The sequence below is a fragment of the Mirounga leonina genome, unplaced genomic scaffold, assembly GCF_011800145.1.
Source record: "Mirounga leonina isolate KUSES-001 unplaced genomic scaffold, KU_Mleo_1.0 Mir_171, whole genome shotgun sequence".
NCBI classification, from domain to species: domain Eukaryota; kingdom Metazoa; phylum Chordata; class Mammalia; order Carnivora; family Phocidae; genus Mirounga; species Mirounga leonina.
Genome location: NW_023270436.1, coordinates 133,314 through 159,367, shown reverse-complemented (window position 1 = coordinate 159,367; position 26,054 = coordinate 133,314). Strand labels below are relative to the sequence as shown.

Below are 26,054 nucleotides of genomic sequence, written 5' to 3'. Positions count from 1 at the left end.
GACTCTTACCGAACCTTCACATTTGGGTGGATAGTCCCTCCTCCCGCCTCCCACCCCACTGGGGCTCTGAGCTCTTTAAGGGCAGGGCGGTGTCGGGCCTGCACCCCAAAACCTCCCCCCACGGCGCAGGGAGGAAAGGAGCTCTCCGGTCATTCTGGCAGTGCAGCCATCCCAGCCTCTCTTTCCGGAGGGCGTCAGGGCTCGGCCCAAGGGAGCCATCGCTGTCCCAGGCGCGCAAGGTTCTCGGAGTCGCAGTCCTTCGCGCGGGAATCCCGTTTCCTACGGCGGTCCAGGCCGGAGGTCTTTCACGGAAGTGTTGGGAACCGCAGTCGCTTCCGGTTAGGCTCTAGGTCTCGGGCTGTGGGCATGGTGCATTCTGGGAGCCGTAGTTGAGGCCAGTGGTATTTGTCTCGAGGTGCCATTACCTCCCCTAAGGGGCGCTCTCCTGCGCTCACCCAGAGGCCGCGGTGGGTCCTGGGAAAGGTAGTCGTCGGAGGCCGCACGGCTCCGGCGCTGTGTGCGCAGGCGCGGGGCGTTCGGGCAGTCTTATGTATGAGGGCCCCTCTCGTGCCCTCACCCGGAGGCCGCGGTGGGTCCTGGGAAGTGTAGTCGTCCGAGACCCGCCGGCGCGGGGCGCTCTAGGAATCACAGTGTGTGAAGTGAGCTCTCCTGCCTTCATCCGGAGGCCGCGGCGGGTCCTGGGAAGGGTAGTCGTCCGAGGCCCGCAGTCTCTGGCGCTGTGTGCGCAGGCGCGGGGCGCTCTCCTGCCTTCCTCCGGAGGCCGCGGTGGGTCCTGGGAAGTGTAGTCGTCTGAGGCCCGCAGTCTCTGGCGCTGTGTGCGCAGGCGCGGGGCGCTCTCCTGCCTTCCTCCGGAGGCCGCGGTGGGTCCTGGGAAGTGTAGTCGTCTGAGGCTCGCGGCCTGGTCAGGGGTCCGGTCCCCCAGGCTCTGGCAGGCGGGGTTTGCCCGAGGCTGGCGGCGGGGTCCCCGGACGCAGAGCCGAAAGTCTGGCTTGCGTTGGGCCCGAGGTATGTAACGCGGCCCTCCCTGCCCGCGCCGGGCTCCCCTCCGGGTGGCCCGGGCCGAGGGCTCCGTCTGGAGCTCGAGACCGCCTCGGCCGCTCGGCCCGACGCGCGGAGGAAGCGCGCCGCCCGGTGACCCGGCTAAGGGGGGAAGGGGTGGCGGGGGTGCGGGTCAGGTCCAGGCTTCCCGCAGCGCACGCGTGGCTGGGGGGCGGAGGGGACCCCGTGTGGCGAAGACGGCGCGCTGCCCGCGCGCTCAGGGCCTCGTTCTCTCCGCGCCAGCTCTGCGTGTCCCTCGGCCCCGTTGTCCCCGGCCCCCGCCGTGAGCCATGCCTCAGGTAAGCTGCCCTTTCCCCTTCCTTCTGGATGCATATCCAGGCGGGGCGGCCGGAGGCTTGCTTTCTCCGGGAACCTCCCGCCGCTCGCACGGACGGGGACGCGAGAGGGTGCACGCGAGGCCGAGATGGCACGGGCGGGTTTCTAACCCGGCACGCGAGTTTGAGGGTAAGAAGGGGGAGCCAGCGATGACCGCGTGGCCTCCTTTTCCCAGTGTTAGAACTGCTTTACTCCGTTCCTCGAGCCAGCTGCCCCTTTGTTCACCGTATTCTTATTAGGGGTCTACTTTCAGCACCTGGGTCAGTGCGATTCCCGGATCAGCAGTGTCAGCATCACCGGAGAACCTCCTGGAAGTGTCTGTTCATGAGCTCCAGGCCAGACCTTCTGAACCAGAAACTCTGGATGTGCGGCTCAAGGCTGTATTTCAACAGTCACTTCCAAGCGATTCTAACCATGACCCATCCTGAGTCTCGGGGATGCAGCAGGAGCAAAACAGAGTCGCTGGCAATTATGCTTCACAGACGTGGGGGATGAGAAGGCCAACCATTCTGCTTTAGTCCGCCTGTTTTTAGTTCCACTTCTCTACTTTGTGTCATATTTTTCTCCAAATCCAGATGCTCCCCAAGTTTTGCTGGGGAGCGCAGTTTCCATCTGTGCCTCAGAGTCCACTGTTTAGGAAGTAGCTTTTTTTTAAAAATTTTATTTATTTGACAGAGAGACACAGCGAGAGAGGGAACACAAGCAGGGGGAGTGGGAGAGGGAGAAGCAGGCTTCCTGTGAGCAGGGAGCCCAATGTGGGTCCTGAGCCCAGGACTCCGGGATCATGACCTGAGCCAAAGGCAGACACTTAATGACTGAGCCACCCAGGTGCCTCAGGAAGTAGCTTTATTAGTCGATAATCTTTTAACACTTAAAACAATTTTTATTACTTATTAATTTTTTTGTGAGAGAGGGAGGGAGGAGGGGCAGAGGGAGAATCTTTTTTTTTTTTTTTTTTTTAAGATTTATTTGAGAGAGAGAGAGAGAGATGGGTCGGGGGAGACTCAGAGGGAGAGAGAATCCTGAAGCAGAGTCCCCACTGAGCGCAGAATCCAGGGCTCCATCCCAGGACTTCAAGATCATGACCTGAGCTGAAATCAAGAGTCAGCTGCTCAAACGGCTGAGCCACCCAGGCGCCCCTAAAACAGTTTTTTTTTTTAACTGTAAAATATAACTGCCATACATCTGGGGCTCTTACTAGTTTGGTACCTTTTAAAATTTCTGTTCATGCTTAACGGTTATGTGGATTATTTAAGTCGGGCAAAACCAGGGTGCAAGCCAGGGGCTTATTGTTACTGAGGGGAAAAGCTTTCATTTCCATCCTGGGAGGTGTTACATTTCTTCCTTGGGTAGTCCTTAACACTTGATTGCTCATTCTCCTTGTTATGTGACATTGCTTAAAGTACCCCTCAGTTTCATAGCTGTTTCTTCTGGAATGGGGACAACTGTGATGCACTTGAGTGCATGCCCCTTTTCAAGGATGTTGCTGCTGTCTGCTATAGCCAGTTGTTACTGATGTAGTTTTTTAATGTAGGTGGGGTCCACAGCTGACTGCCAGACATCTTTGGTACAAAAAGGTGATTTTATTAAAGCCCGGGACAGGACCCGTGGGCAGAAAGAGCTGCTGCATCAGGGCTATGAGGGGTGACTGATTATATACATGGGAGTTGGGGGAGGTAAGGAAAAGGGAGGTTTTCAAAAGAACTTTCGCGGGGTGCCTGGGTGGCTCAGTCGGCTGGGCATCTGCCTTCGGCTTGGGTCATAGTCCCAGGGTCCTGGGTTCGAGCCCTACATCGAGCATGCTTCTCCCTCTCCTTTTGTGCTCTGCCTTGCTCTGGCTCTCTCTCTCCCCGTCAAATAAATAAATAAAATCTTAAAAAAAAAAAGTAATTGACCTCGCAGATCTTTAAAAAAAAACAAACAACTTTCGAATGCCTAAGAGGACCTACAAGATACTGGAGGCATTGCCATTGTCAAGTTAAGGTTGTTTTTTCCTCTAGCAAGGCATTACTGTTGAGACAATTGGGAGTTTCCTTCCAGAAGTTAGGTTATTGATAAGAATGCTTTTCTCCTGTAAATCACTAAGACATTTGTAAATTGAGGGAGACTCATGTCTTGTAGGACTTTAATCTCTATAAATAAACCATTTGTTTTTCCTTCCCTTAGCTTTAGAGCGTCCAGGAGTGCTTGAGGAATGTTACACGTAACCCACCTGGCGGTTGGGGGTGGGGGTTGCCGGCGTGTCAGCTTGTGCTTTGTCCTCAGCTTGCCTTCTGTTCCCTCATCAGTTACCAGGAAGAAATTTTGCCAAATCATATTAAAATAGGGCTGCCATTAAGGAAAATACACATTGCCTGTTAAATACAAAGGGATTGTCTTCACTATTCATTAAGTGTTGTAAGATTCTAAGAACTTTTACAACAAAAAGCCAGAAATCCAAGTTGTTCACATGTATAATCCTTTATCTTTCACAAAATTATAAATGATCTCAGGACAAATTGCGTTTATTTTTTCTGCTTTTCTCCAATTATACAATAAAACAAAAACAGCTAGGCTCTTACTGATTACTCAGAATTCTGAAAACTCCCATTGCTACTACTTATATACACTGCTCTCCATGGTGGGACTCATTTCACTTGTTGATCAGGGCCTTCGGGAGCATGGGTGTTGGTTCTGCAGATATCTGTATGTCGTTTCAGGGGTCAGTGACATTCAGAGATGTGGCCATTGACTTCTCCCAGGAGGAGTGGGAATGGCTCCAGCCTGCTCAGAGGGATTTGTACAGACATGTAATGTTGGAGAACTATGGCCACTTGGTCTCACTGGGTAAGCGTATTCCTTCTTTTCCTCTCAGTCAGAATTTGAACTTTGGGATGGCTTTGTGAATCTTGGTTTTCTGACAATATTCCCAAGGGAGGTATGTTAGTTTTCTTTTTGTTTTTTACTTTTTTTTTAAACAATTTTTATTTGTAAGGAATTTATACACCCAACGTGGGGCTCCAACTTACAACCCGAGATGCATGCTCTACTGACTGAGCTAGCCAGGCACCCTTGTTTTTTACTTTTCAAGATGGATTATAACCTCCTAATCCTTAGACATCTCTCATATTTACATCTGGCATTTCTTTTTTTTTTTTTTTTAATTTAATTTATTTATTTGACAGAGAGACAGCGAGAGAGGGAACACAAGCAGGGGGAGTGGGAGAGGGAGAAGCAGGCTTCCCGCAGAGCAGGGAGCCCGATGCGGGGTTCGATCCCAGGACCCTGGGATCATGACCTGAGCTGAAGGCAGACACTCAATGACTGAGCCACCCAGGCGCCCCTACATCTGGCATTTCTTTTAATGGCCCCTCTTCTAGGGACTTAAGGACTGATATTGAATTTATTTCATTTTCTGCAAGCAGGTCTTAACATTTCTAAGCCATATGTGGTTTCCTTATTGGAGCAAGGGAGAGAGCCCTGGCTGGAGAAAGGAGATGTGAGAAGAGATCTGTTTTCAGGTGAGTAAGTTAATAAGAACCCAACTAATTAATGAGAAAGCAATACTTTTTTATATGTTGGTTGTAAAGTTTTCCCTTAAAGATACCAGAGATATGGAATCTATGTAGTCTTGCCCATAGCTCCATAAGGAACCACTTCACATCCACTTAGCAGTCTGGCTTCAATTCTCGTCTTATCCTTTCCCCACTTCCTCACAGACAGATGTGTTCTTTCTTTCCATTGTTAGCTCTGTCTGGGCTCTGAGTTTCATTTCTTTTTGACTTCTCCTTTTCTTTCTTGAAATTGACCTGTGTTGTCTAAATTAAAAGGTATATATTTTTTCTGTAAACTATTATTCTATTTAACCATCTTGGAAAGACTAATTCATTACTTTTTGGTCAGTTGATGGGTTTATGCATTCACTCACACATTCTCTTATTATTTATTTAAAAGACTTTCTCTTAGGTGCTATAAAGAGTAGAAAGTATAAGAAAGTGTAATAACTATCAAAGAAGTTATAGCCTAGTGAGATAAAATAGATCTGGAAATAACTTTATTACATGTCCTCAAATTTGCAGTTCAGCAATAAGGAAAAAGGAATTTCCAGTTGGAGTTTTAGGCCTACATAATTTGCATAGGTAGTAGTAGTAATAGAAACAAATAGTAGTAAGAGAAACATGAAAGACAGGAAAAGGATCAGTTTTGGAGAAAAAGTGATGAATTCGTTTGAGATAAGCTCAGTGTAGGTAGAGGATGGTACTTCCAAGTGAATATTTGCAACAAGCTGTTGGAATATATGGTAGGAAAAGTTCCAGTTAGAGATGCAGATGTGGGAATTTTAATATTAAGCAAAAATTGAAGCCATGAGATTGAGATGTCACCTTAGGTTGACATAGAATTGCTGGTAAAGCTCTTTAAAAATAAATGGCCATGCCCTACCCTGGAAGATTCTGACATAGAAGATCTATGGAGCTTAAATTCTATATTTATGAAAAGTTATACAAGTTCTTTAGTTGATTCAGAAGCCTCTAATGGCAGCATATGACCTGTCACTGGGATAGCTGGAGGAATGCTTGCATGGACAGAGAAGCAGCAGCTTGGAAGGACTGATGAAGGACCAGGAGCAGGGGCCATGAAAACAGCTTCAGCTGTGAGGAGTGTGGTGGTGGTGAATCCCACATGCCACAGAGACTTTCAGGAGGACACGGAAAGAACTGATGTCGGCCGAAGTCATGAGCTAGAGCAGGTGCAGGGATATTTCTTCACTTAAGTAGGAGTTGAAGAAAAGTGTCCTCTTCTAAATCTTGTAAAAATAAAACTGATAGAACTATGTACAAGGGAAGTGAGGTAAAGGACATAGAAAAATTGTCTCTAATTCCACTACTTCATTCATTCATTCACTTTTTTTTTTTTTTTAAATATTTTATTTATTTATTTGAGAGAGAGAGAGAGAATGAGAGACAGAGAGCATGAGAGGGATGAGGGTCAGAGGGAGAAGCAGACTCCCCGCCGAGCAGGGAGCCCGACGCGGGACTCGATCCCGGGACTCCAGGATCACGACCTGAGCCGAAGGCAGTCGCTTAACCAACTGAGCCACCCAGGCGCCCTCACTCACTTTCTTTTAAGTGATCTCTATGCCCAGTGTGGGGCCTCGTACTCATGACACCGAGATCAAGAGTCACATGCTCTACCTGCTGAACCAGCCGGCTGTCCCTCCACAACTTTAATATAGCTCTTCTAATTTTTGTGTGTTCATTCTAGTAGGCACCCCACCCCTTATTTTAACAGGAAGTGGGATTTATTGGTGGGCACGAATAAGGAGGGGGCAGTGCTAGAGTTCTCATGAGCACAGGGCCTGCCATTTGTCCAGGGGGCCGTGGTTAGGGATGTATTTGACCCCACAGACATTGGCGGTGAACTGCTTTTCAGCCATCCTGGCTTCAAATTCTTGGGCATTAAAGTGAGTAAAGCCCCACTTCTTGGAGATGTGGATCTTCTGGCAGCCCCAGGGAACTTGGACTTGTCCCTGCATAGGGCCGCAGTCTCATGCTCCTTGTTCTGCACCTCGGTATGGATGGACATGATTTGGCCTGTGTGGGCCTGGCCACTGTGCCCTGAGGTTCTCCAAGGCCACCCACATGCCTGTTTGGAGCCAGACTGGGGATAGCAGGAGGTCAGACGTGAATGTCCACCAGAAAGGGCTGTGTCCACGGTCCTGTAAGGCAACCCGTATAAGCAACAGGCTGCATACACTACTGAGGAGGCTGCTGTTTGCCGCCGTTGCCCATCAGACCCTCCATGGGGAGACAGCACGGTGGGCTTCATGGGCTGCAGTCCAGTACTTTTGTAGAAAGGTGAGATATCGCACAGAAATCATGCATAAAACATAAATGTGCAGCTTAACAAATTATTGAAAGGTACCGATGTAACCACCACTCAGGTCAGTAAGCAGAACACTGCCAGGTCCCTGCGAGCTCTCTGTGTGATCCCCCCTTCCCCCACCCAAAGGCAGTCTTCTCTTTACTTTAATGGGAATAACTTACCCCATTGGTTACTTGCCAAACTTTGTCAACTGTTTGTGTTTCTAATCACTGCAGTTTAGGTGTGTATGTTTGTGAACTTTATAAAGAGGGGTTCATAATTTATATATTGTGATTTGCTTCTCAAAATTACTTTTAAGATTTATGCATTTTGCATATTACTCTAGTAGTTTGTTTCATTGTACAAGTCAGTACTCCCCAATTTATCTCTTCTGTTATTGAGGGCTTCTTGGGTTGTTCGCATTTCAGGGCTGTTGCAAGCAGTGTTACTATTGTCCCTGCATCCTGGTACAGACCGGCCAGATTTCCTGTGGTATATATCTAGGACTGGAGTTGCTGGGTCAGAGGACAATGTACCTCTTTCTTACTAGATAATGCCAAAATGTTTTCCAGAGTGCTTTTACTGACATTCTCACAAACGCCGTAAGTGGGTTCTCCTCGCTCCCCATACTTACTAATGCCCAGTACAGCTAGGCACCATAATATTGACCTAACAGAAGAGTGTGCACTGGGAGCTTGCTGTGGTTTAAAATTGCATTTCTCGGATTACTGATGAGATTGAGCACTTTTCTGTATGTTTATTGGACATTTAGATATTCTCATTTGTGAAGTGCCTCTTGAAGGTTTTTGCTCATTTATGTATTGGATTCTCTTTTTCTTACTGATTGGTAGATGTTATATATTTCAGATACAAATTCTTTGCTAATTATTTTCACTGCAAATATTTTCTCCCACATGCGGCATACTTTTCCCCTTAATGACCTCTTTTGATGAATGGAAATTCTTCATTTTAGTGTGGTCAGATTTACCAGTCTTTCCCTTTATAGTTGACCTGTTTAAGAAATTGTTCCCTACCGGGTGCCTGGGTGGCTCAGTTGTTAAGCGTCTTCCTTCGGCTCAGGTCATGATCCCAGAGTCCTGGGATCGAGCCCCCCATCGGGCTCCCTGCTCAACGGGAAGCCTGCTTCTCCCTCTCCCTCTACTGTTCCCCCTGCTTGTGTTCCTGCTCTCGCTATCTCTCTGTCAAATAAATAAATAAAATCTTAAAAAAAAAAAAATTGTTCCCTACCATGAGGTCATAATGAAGGCATTTTCCTATATTTTCTCTTTAAAAAGCCCAGTCATTTTGCCATTCACATTTAGATCCATTGTCCACTTTTAATTGATTTTTGTGTGTTGTGTGTTATTGGTCAATTTTGATTTCTTCTTTGAGGAGATCCAGTTATCATGGTACTACATACTGACATGTCTGTCCTATCCTTGTTACAATGTCATAAGTTTGTCATAACTTAAATGTCCATATTTGTGTATATTGCTGAGTTCTCTATTCTTTATTGATTGTCTGCTTTCCTATCCTTGCATACATCTATACAGCCTTAGTTATGGACTTAATGGATAACATTTTACTGTATTTACTTCACCCCACCCCCCTTTTTTTTGCTGAATAATTTAAAAGTAAAGTACAGACATCTCAACATTTCACTGAACAGTACTTCATCATGTGTAAATTATAGGGACATTTTCTGCATGATCAAAATAGCATTTTTCATGCCAAAATAACAGTTTTGCCAGTTTTGTTTCCGTTTTCACAGTTTCTCGTATGGTATATAAGGTCAGATCTGTGCATGCACAACTCAGGGATGAGCTCAGGATTTCATACACAACTTTGTGGGAGCACTTTTCTTGAGCTCCATCTGCTACCCTTTGTGGCTCTCAGGGCCTCTCTTTCAGGTCTTCTGGGTAGAAAGGCAGACCTTTAGTTTCCCCTCTGCTCTGTATTTCCTGCAACTGTGTCTGCCTCCGTAGCCAAGCAACAAGGAGACAGAGAGGAAAAGAAGAAAATGGGTATTATTCCTGTGCTGTAGGGAACATAGATTTTTCTTTTCTTTTTTAAGATTTTATTTATTTGAGAGAGCAGGCAGGAGCTGGGGGAGGGGCAGAGGGAGGGGGAGAAGGGAGCCTGATGTGGGACTGGATCCCAGGATCCCGAGATCACAGCCCCAACCAAAGGCAGACGCTTAACCAACTGAGCCACCCAGGTGTCCCAAGATGAGCAACTTTGAAGGGGAGGAGAAGATTATATCAATTTGTGACTTACTGACTTTTGGATCTTTGTGGGATGCTTGACTAGATCAATTCATTAGGCAATTGAGTATCATACTCTGGAGCTTAACAAAGAGGTCACTGTGCTTCTCAAATTTTAGTCACTTGGAGAGGTTTTTCTTTTTTTCTTTTTTTTTTTAGATTTATTTATTTTAGAGAGTGTGTGCACATAAATGGGGAGGGGTAGAGGGAGAGGGAGAGAAATCCTCAAGCAGATTCCCCACTGAGCGCAGAGCCTGATGCAGGGCTCAGTCCCAGGACCCAGAGATCATGACTGAGCTGAAACCAAGAGCTGGCTGCTTACTGACAAGCCACCCAGGTGCCCCTAAAGATTTTTTTATAAGTAATCTCTACACCCAATGTGCAGCTCAAACTAACAATCCTGAGATCATGAGTTGCACGCTCCACCGACTGAGCCAGCCAGGCAACGCATACTGTTGAATTTATTCTTAAGCAACTTTCCCTAGTTTCTTATAGATTATATTGCTTTTCTATAGGAATGCTAATGAATTTGTGTATTTATATCTCTCAGTCTTTATTGTAGTAATAAAAATATCCTAAACCTTTCTAGATTGATCTTCCCTGCAAATACAGTAATGATTTTTTTAAATTGATAAACTTTTTAAAAGCAGTTTTTGGTTCACAGCAAAATTGAGTGGGAAGTACAAAGAGTTCCTATATACCCCAAGCCCCACCACAACCTCTCCCACTGTGGACATCCCACACCACAATCCCACATCATAATATATTTGTCACAATTGATGAACCTAGATTGACACATCATTACCCAAAGTCCATAGTTTACATTAGGTTTTGCTTTTTGTGTTCTATGTACATTCTGTGGGGTTTTGGCAAATATATAATGAATGACATGTACCCACCATTATCGTATCATACGGAATAGTTTTACTGTCCTAAAAATCCTTCATGTTCTGCCTGTTCATCTGCCTCTCCCCTCTTACCCCTGGCAACCACTGATCTTTTTATTGTCTCCCTTGTTTTGCCTTTTCCAGAATGTTATATAGCTGGAATCATACAGTAGTTAGCCTTTTCAGATTGGTTTCTTTCACTTAATATTGTGCATTTAAGGTTCCTTTATATCTTTCAGTGGGTCAACAGCTTTTTTTTTTTAAATAGAAACTTTTTTTTTTCTTAAGATTTTATTTATCGAGAGCACAAGCAGGGAGAGCAGCAGAGGGAGAGGGAGAAGCAGGCTCTGCACTGAGCAGGGAGCCCAATGCGGGACTCGATCCCAGGACCCTGGGATCATGACCTGAGTGGAAAGCAGATGCTTAACTGACTGAGCCACCTATGCGCCCAACAGCTGTTTCTTTTTAGTGCTAAATAATATTCTATTGTCTGGATGAACTACAGTTTACTTTTGCATTCTCCTACTGGAGGGTATCTTGGTTGCTTCCAAGTTTTGGCAATTATAAAGAAAGCTGCTATAAACATCCATATGCAGGCTTTTGTGTGAACGTAAGTTTTGAATTAATTTGGGTAAATACCAAAGAGTGCAATTGTTGAATTGTGTGGTAAGAAAATGTTTAGTTAGGAAACATCCAAACTGGGCGCCTGGGTGGCTGTTGGTTAAGCATCTGCCTTCCGCTCAGGTCATGATCCTAGGGTCCTGGGATTGAGTCCTGCATCGGGCTCCCTGCTCCGCTGGGACTCTGCTTCTCCTTCTGCCCTTCCCCCACTTGTTCTCTCTTACTCTCTCTCAAGTAAATAAATAAATAAAATCTTTAAAAGCAACCGCCAAACTATTTTCCAAAGTGGTTCTACTATTCTAAATTCCCACCAGCAATGAATGATAATAGTTCCTATTTCTCTGCATCCTTGCCAGCATTTGATGTTGTTAGTGGATTGAATTTTGGCCATTCTAGTAAGCGTGTAGTGGTATTTCATTTTAATTTAGAATTCTCTCATGACTTGTGATGTTGAATATCGTTCCTTATTCTTGCCACCTGTATATCTTCTTTGGTGACGTTTCTGTTTGGGTCTTTTGCCCATTTTTAAATTGTATTGTTCATTTTCTTAGTGTTGAGTTTTAGGAGTTCATTGTATATTTTGGATATCAGGTCTTAACAGATATGTCTTTTGCACATATTTTCTCCCAGTTTATGGCCTGTCTTCTCATTCTCTTGATGTTGGCTTTTGCAGAGCAGAGGTTTTTTATTTTAACAAGTCCAGTTTATCAATTACTTTCCTGGATCATGACTTTGGTTGTTGTATCTAAAAAGTCATTGCCATACCTAAGGTCATCTAGGTTCCCCCTAAGTTATCTTCTAGGAATTTTATAGTTTTCTGTTTTATGTTTAGGTCTATGATCCATTTTGAGTTAATTTTAGTCAAGAGTGTAAGGTCTGTGTCTAAATTCATTTTTACGCATATGGATGCATAGTTGTTCTAGGACCATTTGTTGAAAAGATGTCTTTGCTCCTTTGTGTTGTCTTTGTTCCTTTGTCAAAGATCAGTTGAGTATAATTATGCAACTCTATTTCTGAGCTCTCTACTCTGTGCCATTGATCTACTTGTCTCGTCTTTCACCAGTACTGCACTGTCTTCATTACTATAAGTTTATAGTGAGTCTTGAAGTTAGGTAGTGTCAGTCTTCTGGCTTTGTTCTTTTCTTTAATATCCTGGTATTCTAGGTCTTTTGCTTCTTTTTTTTTTTTTTTTTTAAAGATTTTATTTATTTATTCATGAGAGACAGAGAGAGAGAGAGAGAGAAGCAGAGGGAGAAGCAGGCTCCCAAGGAGCAGGGAGCCCGATGCGGGGCTCGATCCCAGGACCCTGGGATCATGACCTGAGCCGAAAGCAGAAGCTCAACCATCTGAGCCACCCAGGCGCCCGGTCTTTTGCTTCTTGATATAAACTTTAGAATCAGTTTGTTGAGATCTATAAAATTACTTTCTGGGGGCGCCTGGGTGGCTCAGTTGTTAGGCGTCTGCCTTCGGCTCAGGTCATGATCTCAGGGTCCTGGGATCGAGCCCCACATCGGGCTCCCCGCTCGGCAGGAAACCTGCTTCTCCCTCTCCCACTCCCCCGCTTGTGTTCCCTCTCTCGCTGTGTCTCTGTCAAATAAATAAATAAATAAATAAATAAAATAAAAAATAAATAAATTTAAAATTACTTTCTGGGATTTCATTGTATCTATAGATCTTGACAATATTTACAGAATTATCAAGACATCTTGACAATATTGAATCCTTCTATGAACATGGAATTTCTGTCTCTCCATTTAGTTCTTTCTTCACATCTTTCATCAGTTTTGTAGTTTTCCTCATATAAATCTGGTACATGTTTTGTTAGATTTATACCTAAGGATTTCATTTTTTGTGTGCTAATGTAAGCAGTAATATCTCAGTTTCAACCTCCATTTGTTCATTGCTTATATATGGGAAAGACTGACTTTTATACATTAATTTTATATCCTGCAATTTTGTTATAATAACTTATTCCAGTTTTTTGGCAAAATTTTTCAGATTCTCTGCATAGATAATAGTGTCATCTGCCAGTAGGAAGTTTTATTTCTTCCTCGCCAATCTGTATATCTTTTATTTACTTTTTTTCTCTTATTGCATTAGCTAAGAATTCTGTTACAGCATTGAAAGGTAGTTCTGGGGCGCCTGGGTGGCTCAGTCATTAAGCGTCTGCCTTCAGCTCAGGCCATGATCGTAGGGCCCTGGGATTGAGCCCGCATCGGGCTCCCTGCTCGGTGGGAAGCCTGCTTCTCCCTCTCCCCATCCCCCTGCTTGTGTTCCCTCTCGCTGTGTCTCTCTCTGTAAAATAAATAAATAAAATCTTAAAAAAGAAAAAGTAGTTCTGAGCAGCGCCTGGGTGGCTCAGTTGTTAAGCATCTGACTCTTGGTTTCAGCTCAAGTCTGATCTCAGAGTTGTGAGATTGAGCCCTATGTGTCAGGCTCTGCGTTCAGTGCAGGAGTTGGCTTGAATTTCTCTCTCCCTCTGCCCTTCCCCCCTGCGCTTTCTCTCTCTCACTGAAATAAATAGATAGATCTTAAAAAAAAAAAAAAAAGCAGTGCTAAGAAGGGACATCCTTGCAGTGTTCTTGGTTTTAGCAGGAGAGCTTCAAATTTCTCACCATTGATATGATGTTAGCTGTAGGGTTTTTTGTTTTTTTTTTTTTGATGTTCTTTACAACTTGAGGAAATTCCACTCTATTCCTAGTATGTTGAGTTTTTTCTTGAATGGATGTTGGATCTTGCAAGGCATGTCTACTAACATGTTTCCTTAGTTTTTGTCTCAGAAAATCTTTATTTCTCCTTCACCTTTGAAGTATAGTTTTGTAGGGTACACGATTCTAGGTTGGTGGGTTTTTTTTCTCTCAACACTATACCACATTAAGTACTATCTCAATGATCTTAAGTAACATTGGTGATAGAGAATATTTGTTCTTTTTTTTTTTTTTCTTCATAAGAAGAGAGTGAATGCATCTAAAAGTTTTGCTTTGAGTATATTAGTTGCTGATTTGTCATAGGAACCCTTCTTTACATTAAGAACCGAATCCTTGTGGGCACCTTGGTAGCTCAGTTGGTTAAGTGTCCGACTCTTGGTTTTGGCCCCAGTTGTCATCTCAGGGTCGTGAGATTGAGCCCTGCATTGGGCTCCATGCCCAGCGTGGAGTCTGCTTGAGAGTCTCTCTTCCTCTCCCTCTGCCCCTCCCTCCACTCACATATGCTCTAAAACAAATAAATCTTTAAAAGAAAAAAAAAAAAAGAATGAATCCTTGTATTCCTCTAGGCTTTTAATCAGTATAAGTGCTAAGTTATATCAGATCCATTTGACATTTACCAAAAAGAGTATGGGCATATAAGTGATAGAAGGAGGGGAGGTGACTTCGAGGGAATGAAGGGGGGTGAGAAATATATAATTAGCATTCTATTCATATTTTGAACCTGGTTTTCTTGGTTGTGCCTTTTACTCGCATTGGTCTGTGAAACCATATGGCAGGTAGTATACTAAATCTTTGTAGTTAACCCCAGTTGCTTTTGCTTTTTCTAATATCATTAAATATCTATGTTCACCTGATATATCTTGCTGTATTTCCATTCCCAACTAATTTCTGCAGTGAAGCCTTTCTAGATGAAGCTTTTCTTTACCAATTCCAGTGGATTTTTATATCTCATTTCTGATCTTATACAGTTTTTACTCTAAATATAATGAGCTTATCTTGTTTCTTTTAAAAAAAATTTTTTTTTTTAAGATTTTTATTTATTTGCGAGAGAGAGAATGAGAGACAGAGAGCATGAGAGGGAGGAGGGTCAGAGGGAGAAGGGAGCAGGGAGCCTGATGTGGGACTCGATCCCGGGACTCCAGGATCATGACCTGAGCCGAAGGCAGTCGCTTAACCAACTGAGCCACCCAGGCACCCAAGACCATTTTCTTAACTATTATTTTACTGCTTCCCCATCCTAATCTTTCATTTTAATGTGCCTACCATATAGGTATAGATCTTGATTCTTTGTTCATATACCTATTAAAGAAATAGGTCTGGGGTGCCTGGGTGGCTCAGTTGGTTAAGTATCTGCCTTTGGCTCAGGTCATGATCTGGGGTCCTGGGATCAAGCCCAATGTTGGGCTCCATGCTCAGTGGGAAGCTTGCTTCTCCCTCTGCCCCCACCACCCTGGCTTGTGTGCAGGCGTGCTCTCTCTCTCTCTCTCAAATAAATAGTTAAAACCTTGAAAAAAAAAATAGGTTTATATACTTTTTCCTAGAAGCTTAAGGTCAGTGGTAGTAAATAAAAGATAGCATTCCCCCATACAAAATAAATGTCAAAATGTGTTTTATTTTTTTTTATTTTTTAAAGGTATGCTTTTTTTTTTTTTTTTAAGATTTTATTTATTTATTTGACAGAGAGAGACAGTGAGAGAGGGAACACAAGCAGGGGGAGTGGGAGAGGGAGAAGCAGGCTTCCTGAGGAGCAGGGAGCCCGATGCGGGGCTCGATCCCAGGACCCTGGGATCATGACCTGAGCTGAAGGCAGACGCTTAAGCTTAATGACGGAGCCACCCAGGTGCCCCTCAAAATGTGTTTTAAATAAAAATGAATTTTTTAGTGTTATTTGGAAATAACTTTAAACTTCCAGAAAACTTTCAAGAATAGTACAAGAATATCTATAAGCTCTTTATTCAAATTCACCTATTGCTAATATTTTGCCCCATTCATTTTATCATTTGGTATATGATTTTTTTCTGAAAGATCAGAGAATAAATTGGATACATCATGGCCTTTTACCCCCACGTATTCCTAAGAATTAGGATATGAGTGAATATATTTCTTAAAAAGTCTTCATATTATTATACTGTTTTGTTCCCCCCAAAAGGATAAAGTACCTTCCTAAAATGTAGCCTGGAGAAAATCAGGGCCTATGTTTGAACTGTTAAAAGCATCTAATAGGGTGCCTGGGTGGCTCAGTTGATTAAGCGTACAACTCTTGGTTTTGGCTCAGGTCATGATCTCAGGGTTGTGAGATTAAGCCCTGCATCAGGCTCCACACTCAGCAGTGAGTTTGCTTCAGATTTTCTCCCTCACCCTTTGCCCCTCCCACTTGTGCACTCTCGCTCTCTAATAAATACACCTGGGGGGAGAAAAAAAGCATGTTATACCAAAGTTGAGCTTCAGTTATCAATTTGGAAAGTAGAGTTAGAGTGAGGATCATAGACAGTCATTTTCATGGATACCTTTTACTTATTTATTTAAAATAAGTCACTGTCAGGTGTTCCAAAGGCATTAAGCGAACAGAGTCTGAGGTCTTTGTGGGACCTGAGGAACATTTGTAGTTTATTAGCAGCATTATGAAATTGTCTTTTTCAAGTCCTTTTTGCCTTAGATAAAGTTTAAGTAGAGCTGATAAAGACGAAAATGCATCCTTCCGAAGTATTTATCTTCCTGACCGTTTTGTTTTTTTTTTTTAAAGATTTTATTTATTTATTTGTCAGAGAGAGAGAGTAAGAATGAGTGAGCATAAGCAGGGGGGAAGGTCAGAGGGAGAAGCAGGCTCCCCACTGAGCATGGAGCCCGACATGGGGCTTGATCCCAGGACCCTGGGATCATGACCTGAGCTGAAGGCAGACGCTTAACTGACTGAGTCACCCAGGAATCCCCTGTCCTGTTTCTTCCCTCACCTTCAGTTACTTCTATTTAGTCTTCCCTTTTTACCTACATCCCTCTTCTGAATTTCTGGGCATACTGCTCAGATTTCAGTCTATATGAGAACTATGAAAGCCATGTAGTGTTGAGTTTGTTTGTTTTATCTCTCATTGAAAAAGCGAGGAGTGGCTTTACTTTACTCAATACAGGGAGGAAAAAAAAATTTGCTTTGTTTTTTTTTATTTTCAGAGTCAAATGGTGACATCAAAGAGTTTTCTCCAAAAAATGTCACATATGAAGATGGCTCATCCCAGTATTTGGTAGTGGAAAGAATTTTAAACCAAGACCCTGAATATTCCAGTTTTAAAGGAGGCTGGAAATGTGAGGAAGATACTCAGATGCAAGGAAATCAGGGAGGTATCAGGCAGGTGACAGTCTCTCATCAAGGAGCCCTGTCTCAGCATATGAGCATCAATACCGTGGAGAGGCCCTATGGATGTCATGAATGTGGAAAAACTTTCAGTCGGCGCTTTTCCCTTGTGTTACACCAGAGAACTCATACTGGAGAGAAACCATACGTATGTAAGGAATGTGGCAAAACCTTTAGCCAGATCTCAAACCTTGTGAAACATCAGATGATACATACTGGAAAGAAACCCCATGAGTGTAAGGACTGTAATAAAACATTCAGTTACCTCTCATTCCTCATTGAACACCAGAGAACACATACTGGGGAGAAACCTTATGAATGTACTGAATGTGGAAAGGCCTTTAGCCGTGCCTCAAACCTCACGCGCCATCAGAGAATTCACATAGGAAAGAAACAGTATATTTGTAGGAAATGTGGGAAAGCCTTTAGCAGTGGCTCAGAACTTATTCGCCACCAGATTACACATACTGGAGAGAAACCTTATGAATGCATTGAATGTGGAAAGGCATTTCGCCGTTCTTCACACCTTACTCGGCATCAGAGCATCCATACTACCAAAACCCCCTACGAATGTAATGAATGTAGGAAAGCCTTCCGTTGCCACTCATTCCTTATTAAACACCAGAGAATTCATGCTGGAGAAAAGCTCTATGAGTGTGATGAATGTGGTAAGGTTTTCACATGGCATGCATCCCTTATGCAACATATGAAAATTCATACTGGAGAAAAGCCCTATGCATGTACTGAATGTGATAAAACCTTTAGTCGGAGCTTTTCCCTCATTCTACATCAGATAACTCACACTGGGGAGAAACCCTATGTATGCAAGGTGTGCAATAAGTCCTTCAGCTGGAGCTCAAACCTTGCCAAACATCAGAGAACACACACCCTAGAGAACCCCTATGAATATGAAAATTCGTTTAGTTATCACTCATTCCTTACTGAGCACAAAGGAATTCGCACTACAGAGAAAACCTAACAACGTATGGATTAAAAAACAAAACAAAACAGTTAATGCCTTACTTTGGACCCCTGGAAAGAAGCCTTAAGTGAGTATGTTGAATGTGAAGAAGGTGGGTCATACTGGATTCAATATCCGGAAAATAATAACCCAGGAATACGATGGGAAGCCATTAGTAGCCGCACATTCTTTTTGTTACATCAGAAGATGAAATCAGTACTGAGAAGACTTCATCTGGTAGGATTCCCTCACTCGACCTTTGTAAATTCCTACCAGGGAAGGACACGTGGCCGATAAACGTGAGAAAGCTTTTATTTAGAAATTGGTCCCCGTTCTGCATCTGTCAGCTCAAACAGGACAGTGTGTGGGCAAGAGTGCACATTTTCCTGGACATCAGAAAATTCATAATGAAACAAAGTCATGCAAATGCAATGACTTGGCAATGTCCTTGTGTACCATGCAATATTTATTAAGTTTGAAAATACTCTTCTAAAGAGAAAAAGCAACCCTATAAATGAACTGAATAGAGGGTTTTCTGCTTTATTTCAGAACTGCAGAATTATACTGGGGAGAAAACTACTATTGTAAGGAGTGTGGCAAATCTTAAAAGAGTTCTGAGAAGTCCTACTGGAGGGAATTTGTGGGCGTTTTTTTTGGGGGGGGGAGTTATTTTTGTTTTAAAGCAAACTCAGAAAAGAAAGCTACGAATAAATGTTTTTAGTTAATCTGGTACTTGCAGAGTTTTTTCCACAGGATGTGTCGTTCTGAAAATGCAAACACCACAGTATTGACATCAGCAGTGAAGACTAGTGTGCGTTTGTAGAAACATACATGGTTACAGAAACATTTTTAGTATCTTAATGGCTTTAACTTTGAGATAGAGTATAGATTTAAGGTTATGCTAACTCATGTTTATCCTTGAATATGACTAGACCTGTCTTGGCCTGAAGTAAATGTAGATAAGGTATGTCGCAGGAAAATGCCAAGGTGGTTTTCCTCTTTTGATCCACTTACAGTGGGAACATTCCTTTTGTAAGCACGTTTGTCAAAATAAACCAGATGATGTTTTTACTCTCCATGTACACCTTGCCCATTTTTAAATGTCCCAGTTGAAAGTATCTTATCTTGGAAGCATCTGTCTGCCTCCTTTTAAGAATTGAGCTTGCATTTAGGATAAGTAATACACAGTTTAGTACTTGAATAAGTGCCTCATTTAAGTATATTTCATGTATGGCTAAATTTTTCACCAAGTGAGAGGCTGGCAATTTTCTTTCCTACTTACTATGGTGTAACACATAACTGTTGCCTAATAATTTTCTCAAAGCCTCAATCTCTACCAGAACAGCTCCATTGTACAAGCCCTTCCTTTCCTGCAGTGCATTATTACTTTTCCTAGCCCCATGTGGGGAGTCTTTGTTGGACAAAAATGTATTTATCATTTCAGAGGTTTATAACATTCAGGGATGTGGCCATAGACTTGTCTCACGAGAAATGGGGCTGACTGGACCCTGACCAGAAGAATTTATATAGGAATTTAATGATTTGGAACTATGGGAACCTCATCCGAGATTACCATTCCTCCAAATTCAAAACCTGAATTTAGGTATCTTTGCTTTCTCTTTTAGGAAAAGGGGGTGGGCTTTAAATTGCCTGCCTGAATTCCTACTCCAGGTTCTTGAAGAAATGAATTAAAATCGGTAGAAGTGGGAAGTGGCTTGCATTCTTCCTTGAACGCTCTGCCCGTCCCCGCCACTCGTGCTTTTTTATTTTGAGAGAGGGAGAGAGAGAGAGAGAGAGAGAGAGAATGAGCAGGGGGAGGGGCAGAAGAGAGGGAGAAGCAGGTTCCTTGCTGAGTGGAGAGCCCGATGTGCCAGGACCCTGAGATCATGACCCCGGTCAAAGGCAGATGCTTAATTGACTGAGCCACCCAGGTGCCCCTAGATTCTCTTCCTCTGTATTAAGAAGTCAGGTCTGGATCTAGGAAAAACCATAATCTTTTGAAGTATCTATTTTTCCCTTTTATAAGCAGGACTCTCTCTTTCTAAATCAAATGTGGCCCTTACTGGAGCAAGGAAGAGTCAAAGAATGATGGACAAAAGATGACAAGAGGCCTATGATCAGGTAAGTGTGGGACAATCAGGCAGGGAGTGCCATTGCATGGAGTAGTCCAGCTTACCAAATTGCTTGAATCATTTTCTCAAAAATAGTAACTTTCCTTTAAAATTCCTGTCATGCAACAGCATTCTGAACTATGAAACTCATCCTTTTTTTTTTTTTTTTAAAGATTTTATTTATTTGAGAGAGAGAGAGAGAAAAACAGCATGAGAGGGGATAGGGTCAGAGGGAGAAGCAGGCTCCCCACTGGGCCGGTAGCCCAATGTGGGACTCGATCCCAGGACTCCGGGATCATGACCTGAGCAGAAGGCAGTCGCTTAACCAGCTGAGCCACCCAGGAGCCCTGAACTATGTAACTCATCCTAAAGGTACTCATTAAGTTGTGGTTAAGATACTTCAGAAAATAAGAACTATGCTTTTATTTATTTATTTGAGTTATTTATTTATTTGAGAGAGAATACATGCACACGTGAGCAGGGGGAGGGGCAGAGGGAGAGAGAATCTCAAGCAGATGCTCAACATGGGGCTTGATATCCCATGACCTGAGCAGAAATCAGGATTTGGCCGCTTAACTCACTGAGCCACCCAAGTATCCATGCTATTATTTTTAATTAAAGTAAATACAGACAATTTCTAGATTATACAATAAGATATTAAGAGACTTGCTACTGAAAAAAGAAAATGAATAGCTTGTGGGCATTTTCATCATACAATATATTTGTCATATCAAGAAGGCGCTGGCAAGGTTCACAGTTGCTTGCTTTCACTGAATTTTAGCACACAAATCTGTTACATCTTTCCATATTTAACAATGATTTTTCATAAACTAGTGCTTTCCAGAGGTAGCAGAAAAGTAAAAAGAAATTTGCCTGTCTTTTTTAAGATTTTATTTATTTATTTAATGAGAGAGAATGAGAAAGCACAAGCAGGGGGAGAGGGAGAAGCAGACTGAGTCACCCAGTCCCCCTTAAAGTTGCCTGTTTTTTAAGATGAAATTCTGTAACAATAGCCAGACACATTAAGATATAAAAGCAAACAGCAGGAGAAAAACATGTATGATGTTACACTTTAAATCACTTGTGGAACACAATATTGTTTCAGTTCCTGTTTGTATTGTTGAGACAAGAACCATCTCTGTACATCTGAAGGGGTAGGCATCCTGCTTGAACATTAAGAACTATGTAGTATAAGATGTTTGTATCTCAGGGCGCCTGGGTGGCTCGCTCAGTTAAGTGTCTGCCTTGGGCTCAGGTCATGATCCCGGGGACCTGAGATCGAGCCCCGTGTCAGGCTCCCTGCTCAGCGGGGAGTCTGCTTCTCCCTCTGCCAACCCCACCCCCCACTCATGCTCTCTCTCGCTTGCTGTGTGTCTCTCTCTCAATAAAATCTTAAAAAAAGATGTTTGTATCTCAGACACAATTTTATTATGTTTGCATGTGTAAAATTTAGTGAAACATGCTCAGGAATGCAACCATTATTTCGAGTGAGAATGGTACCATATTTTCATTACTTTGCTGTCATTTATTCAATTATCCATACGTTGTGAAAGCATCATACTCCCAATGAAGAGGTCCGTCCTTGGTAGACGAACACAACACATGGTATTTTTTCTGGAATAGGACTCCATGTATTATTTCTGCGTGAAACCTTCCTTAATTGAGTTGAGCTTCAGAGTGGTTCCCTTGCATACAGTCGGTCTGAGTGCACAGCCGGGTGGCTCTCGGCACCCGGCACACGTACGGGCAGCTGCCCTGCACTGGTGCCTGTCTGATAGGGGTGCGACAGTTCGTGAATGCAGTGTTGTTAGTGTGGGGTCGGGTTTCATGGCTACTTACAGTGTCTTCAAAAAGTCTGCTTCCAAATAGGATGTAGAATTGTGGCAACAACCAGATACAATACGAAAATCCCATTTTAAAAGGCATCATTGAGCTGTGGAAGCAAGAGAGAAATCACAGGAGTTTTTGTGGTCAGTTGAAGTTGAAATGGCAGATTAGGAACTTGAGAATCTTCAAATGCATAGCTGGTTCCCTCCCCTGGGACATTTGCTGAATTTAGGGCTGTGCAGGAGGCTGGAGAGCCAAAATAAAAGCTTCCAAAAGAGTGAAGTGTCTGCAGTGTCTTTGGTGCTTAGGAATGAAAAACCCACTCGAGAAGGTGGCTGCCCAAGATAAATGGCCAGTCTCCCCCCAAGCTGCCTATCCAAGTTTGAAGCTGCATGGGGTAGGAGGTTAAGGAGATTAGAAACTACCAAGCCCTCAGATTCATTTATTTATTTTTAAATATTTTATTTATTTATTTGAGAGACAGAGAATGAGAGAGAGCACATGAGAGGGGGAAGGGTCAGAGGGCAAAGCAGACTCCCTGCCGAGCAGGGAGCCCGATGCGGGACTCGATCCAGGGACTCCAGGATCATGACCTGAGCCGAAGGCAGTCACTTAACCAACTGAGCCACCCAGGCGCCCTGTTGGGAGATTTTTGATTACTGCTTCAATTTCCTTAGTGGTTATAGGTCTGTTCAGGTTTTTTATTTCTTCCTGGTTCAGTTTTGGTAGTTTATACATCTCTAGGAACATTCCATCCCAAAGCAACAGAATACACATTCTTCTCTAGTGTCCATGGAACATTCTCCAGAATAGATCACATCCTAGGTCACAAATCAGGTCTCAACTGGTACCAAAAGACTGGGATCATTCCCTGCATATTTTCAGACCACAATGCTTTGAAACTAGAACTCAATCACAAGAGGAAAGTCAGAAAGAACTCAAATACATGGAGGCTAAAGAGCATCCTACTAAAGAATGAATGGATCAACCAGAAAATTAAAGAAGAATTTAAAAAATTCATGGAAACAAATGAAAATGAAAACACAACTGTTCAAAATCTTTGGGATGCAGCAAAGGCAGTCCTAAGAGGAAAGTATATAGCAATACAAGACTTTCTCAAGAAACAAGAAAGGTCTCAAATACACAACCTAACCCTACACCTAAAGGAGCTAGAGAAAGAACAGTAGATAAAGCCTAAACCCAGCAGGAGAGGAGAAATAATAAAGATCAGAGCAGAAATCAATGAAATAGAAATCAGTGAAATAGAAACCAAAAGAACAGTAGAACAGATCAACGAAACTAGGAGCTGGTTCTTTGAAAGAATTAACAAGATTGATAAACCCCTGGCCAGACTTATCAAAAAGAAAAGAGAAATGACCCAAATAAATAAAATCATGAATGAAAGAGGAGAGATCACAACCAACACCAAAGAGATACAAACAATTATAAGAACATATTAAGAGCAACCATATACCAGCAAATTAGATAATCTGGAAGAAATGGATGCATTCCTTGAAATGCAGTTAATTTAGAAATCAACAACAATAAGGGTGTCTGGGTGGCTCAGCCGGTTGGGCATCTGACTCTTGATATTGGCTTGGGCTGTGATCTTGGGGTTGTGGGGTCAAGACCTGCACTGGGCTCCACACTCAGTGGGGAGTCTGCTTGGGATTCTTTCTCTCCCTTTCCCCCTGCCCCTTGCTCTCTCTCTCTCAAATGTCTTTTTTAAAAAAGAAAATAAGAAAATAACTGCAAACTTTTAACTCTTTTGAAAACAATTCTAAACAGCTATAGACTTGTTAAGTCATGATAAATTTTATACAACACTTAGAGTTAAAATAAACACAGACCAAAATGTGTTACATAGTTGAAGAGGTATTTAGAGGACTATAGTCTTTTTTTTTTTTTTTTTAAGATTTTATTTATTTATTTGACAGAGAGACAGTGAGAGCAGGAACACAAGCAGGGGGAGTGGGAGAAGGAGAAGCAGGCTTCCTGCCGAGCAGGGAACCCGATGTGGGACTCGATCCCAGGACCCTGGGATCATGACTTGAGCCGAAGGCAGACGCTTAACGACTGAGCCACCCAGGCGCCCAGTATAGTCTTTTCTTTAAGATTTTATTTTTATTATTTTTTATTTGACAGAGAGACAGAGCACAAGCAGGGGGAGTGGCAGGCAGAGGGAGAGGAAGAAGCAGACTCCCCGCTGAGCAGGGAGCCCGATGCGGGATTTGATCCCAGGACCCTGGGATCATGACCTGAGCTGAAGGCAGATGCTTAACCGACTGAGCCACCCTGGCGCCCCTAGAGGACTATAGTCTTAAATGCTTATTTTGGGCGATAAAGCCTGAAATAATGAGTTGGAATCCACCTGAAGACAATAAATCAATTCCACATTCATAACATTTATAGTTTCTCTCCCAGTATGAATTCTCTTGTGAAGAGACTCCAACTCAAGTGAAGAACTCCAACTCAAGGCTTTTCCACATTGAATACATTCATAGGGTTTTTCTCCAGTGTGAGTTCTCACAAGTCTCCTAAGGGAAGAGGAAACACTGAAGGTTTTACTACATTCCTTACATTGATGGGTTTCTCTCCAGTATGAGTTCTCACATGTATTCTAAGGGATGAGAGACGACTAAAAACTTTCCCACAGTCATTGCATTTGTAGAGATTCCCTCGAGTGTGTTTTCTTGTGAACTTTAAGGTGCGAGCTCATAGTAAAGGCTTTTCCACAGTCATTGCGGTCATAGAGTTTCTCCCCAGTATGTATTCTCTTGTGCACTATTAGGTAAGAACTTGTGCCAAAGGATTTTCCACAATGATTACACTCATAAGGTTTCTCTCCAGTGTGAGTTCTCACATGAATCTTGAGATATTTTTTTGACTGAAAGCTTTTCCACATTGATTACATTTGTAGGGTTTCTCACCAGTGTGAGTTCTTACATGTCTCCTTCAGGTTGAGGAATCGATGGAAGACTTTCCCACATTCTTTACATTCATATTGTTTTTTGCCCATGTGACTTTTCTTGTGCAAAATAAGATTACGAAGTCTTTGAAGGCTTTCCCACATTGATTACATTTATGACATTTCTCTCCATTAGGAGTTTGCTCCTGTTGCCTACTGGATGGATGATAACAAAAAGTCTTGCTTTTATTACATTCATAGGAATTCTCCACCATATGAAAATTGTTATATATAGGTAGCATATTATTATGCTTGAAGTGTATACCATGTTTGAAGCATGCACATTTTTGTGCTGAGTTTTTTCAAGATGCCACAGAGCTCTATCATATTTATGACTTTCACAGAGCTTCCCTCTTACACAGTTTCTCTTGTAGTTGTTTACAACTGAATTATGTTTCAAACTCTCAATATCTAAGTGACATTTATGGCAATGTTTACTGGTGGAGACTCTCTTTAAAAAAACAAGTTTTGATCCAAGTTTAGAGTTTTCCTCTAATTCATGATGGTCATAGAATCTCTCCTGAGGTGCTGTTTTCTTTTGGGTTGCTTTCCTCAAATTTCTCTCTGGGATCTTGTGCTGTTTTCTGATCTGTGGCATTCCTGGTCTTCACTTAATGTGGAGGACCAATTGTCCATTATGAGTCTTATCATTTTCACTCCATTGGATGATTTTTCCCTAAAAATATTCTTTGGTTTTAAGTTGAATCTCCCAGTCTGGATAGGTGCCTTAGAGAAGTCTCCTTTTCATAGTTCTTATCTCTTCTTGACCCAACGGGGAGATCACAGTAGGCTTCCATAATTGATATTCCATTGAGGTAAGAGTCATATAGTTTTCCAGCATCACATCTCTGTAAATTCGTCTCTGACCAGAATCAAGCATCATCCACTCCTCCTGAGTGAATGCCACAGCCACATCTTTAAAGGTCACTGGTACCTGTAACCAGGTTGCTGGAAAACCAGCCACCATCCTTTCTTCCTCAGTATTTCTCACGTATAAACAGGCAGAATTCTGTGTTGGCAGAGCCCACGAGGGATAGGTCAATGGCTGTCATCTTAAGAGTCTGAAAGTGATATCTGCCTGCACAATAGGGTACAGAGATCAGGATATTTTCTTGTTCCTCTGAT

At 42.8% G+C, this 26,054-nt stretch overlaps 1 protein-coding gene and 1 non-coding gene across 6 annotated transcripts; one reads left to right on the top strand and one right to left on the bottom strand.

The window, feature by feature from the left end:
• Positions 1 to 891: 891 nt before the first annotated feature.
• ZNF140 (zinc finger protein 140) lies at positions 892 to 18,752 on the top strand. Of its 5 annotated transcripts, XM_035016757.1 has the most exons (5): positions 892 to 1,026; positions 1,303 to 1,358; positions 4,095 to 4,221; positions 4,797 to 4,895; positions 16,882 to 18,752. In XM_035016757.1, exons 2-5 carry the CDS (start codon positions 1,350 to 1,352, stop codon positions 18,039 to 18,041), a joined length of 1,395 nt encoding a protein of 464 aa, XP_034872648.1. In that variant the 5' UTR covers positions 892 to 1,026; positions 1,303 to 1,349; the 3' UTR covers positions 18,042 to 18,752. The 5 variants fall into 5 exon arrangements, with proteins under 5 accessions (XP_034872648.1, XP_034872649.1, XP_034872646.1 ...); XM_035016758.1 differs by lacking the exon at positions 1,303 to 1,358; XM_035016755.1 differs by lacking the exons at positions 892 to 1,026; positions 1,303 to 1,358 and adding an exon at positions 1,366 to 1,524 and having other exon boundaries at positions 4,800 to 4,895.
• LOC118018722 lies at positions 7,075 to 7,209 on the bottom strand. Its single transcript, XR_004681469.1, has one exon. It is a non-coding gene; the product is annotated as a small nucleolar RNA SNORA70 (small nucleolar RNA).
• Positions 18,753 to 26,054: the final 7,302 nt, after the last annotated feature.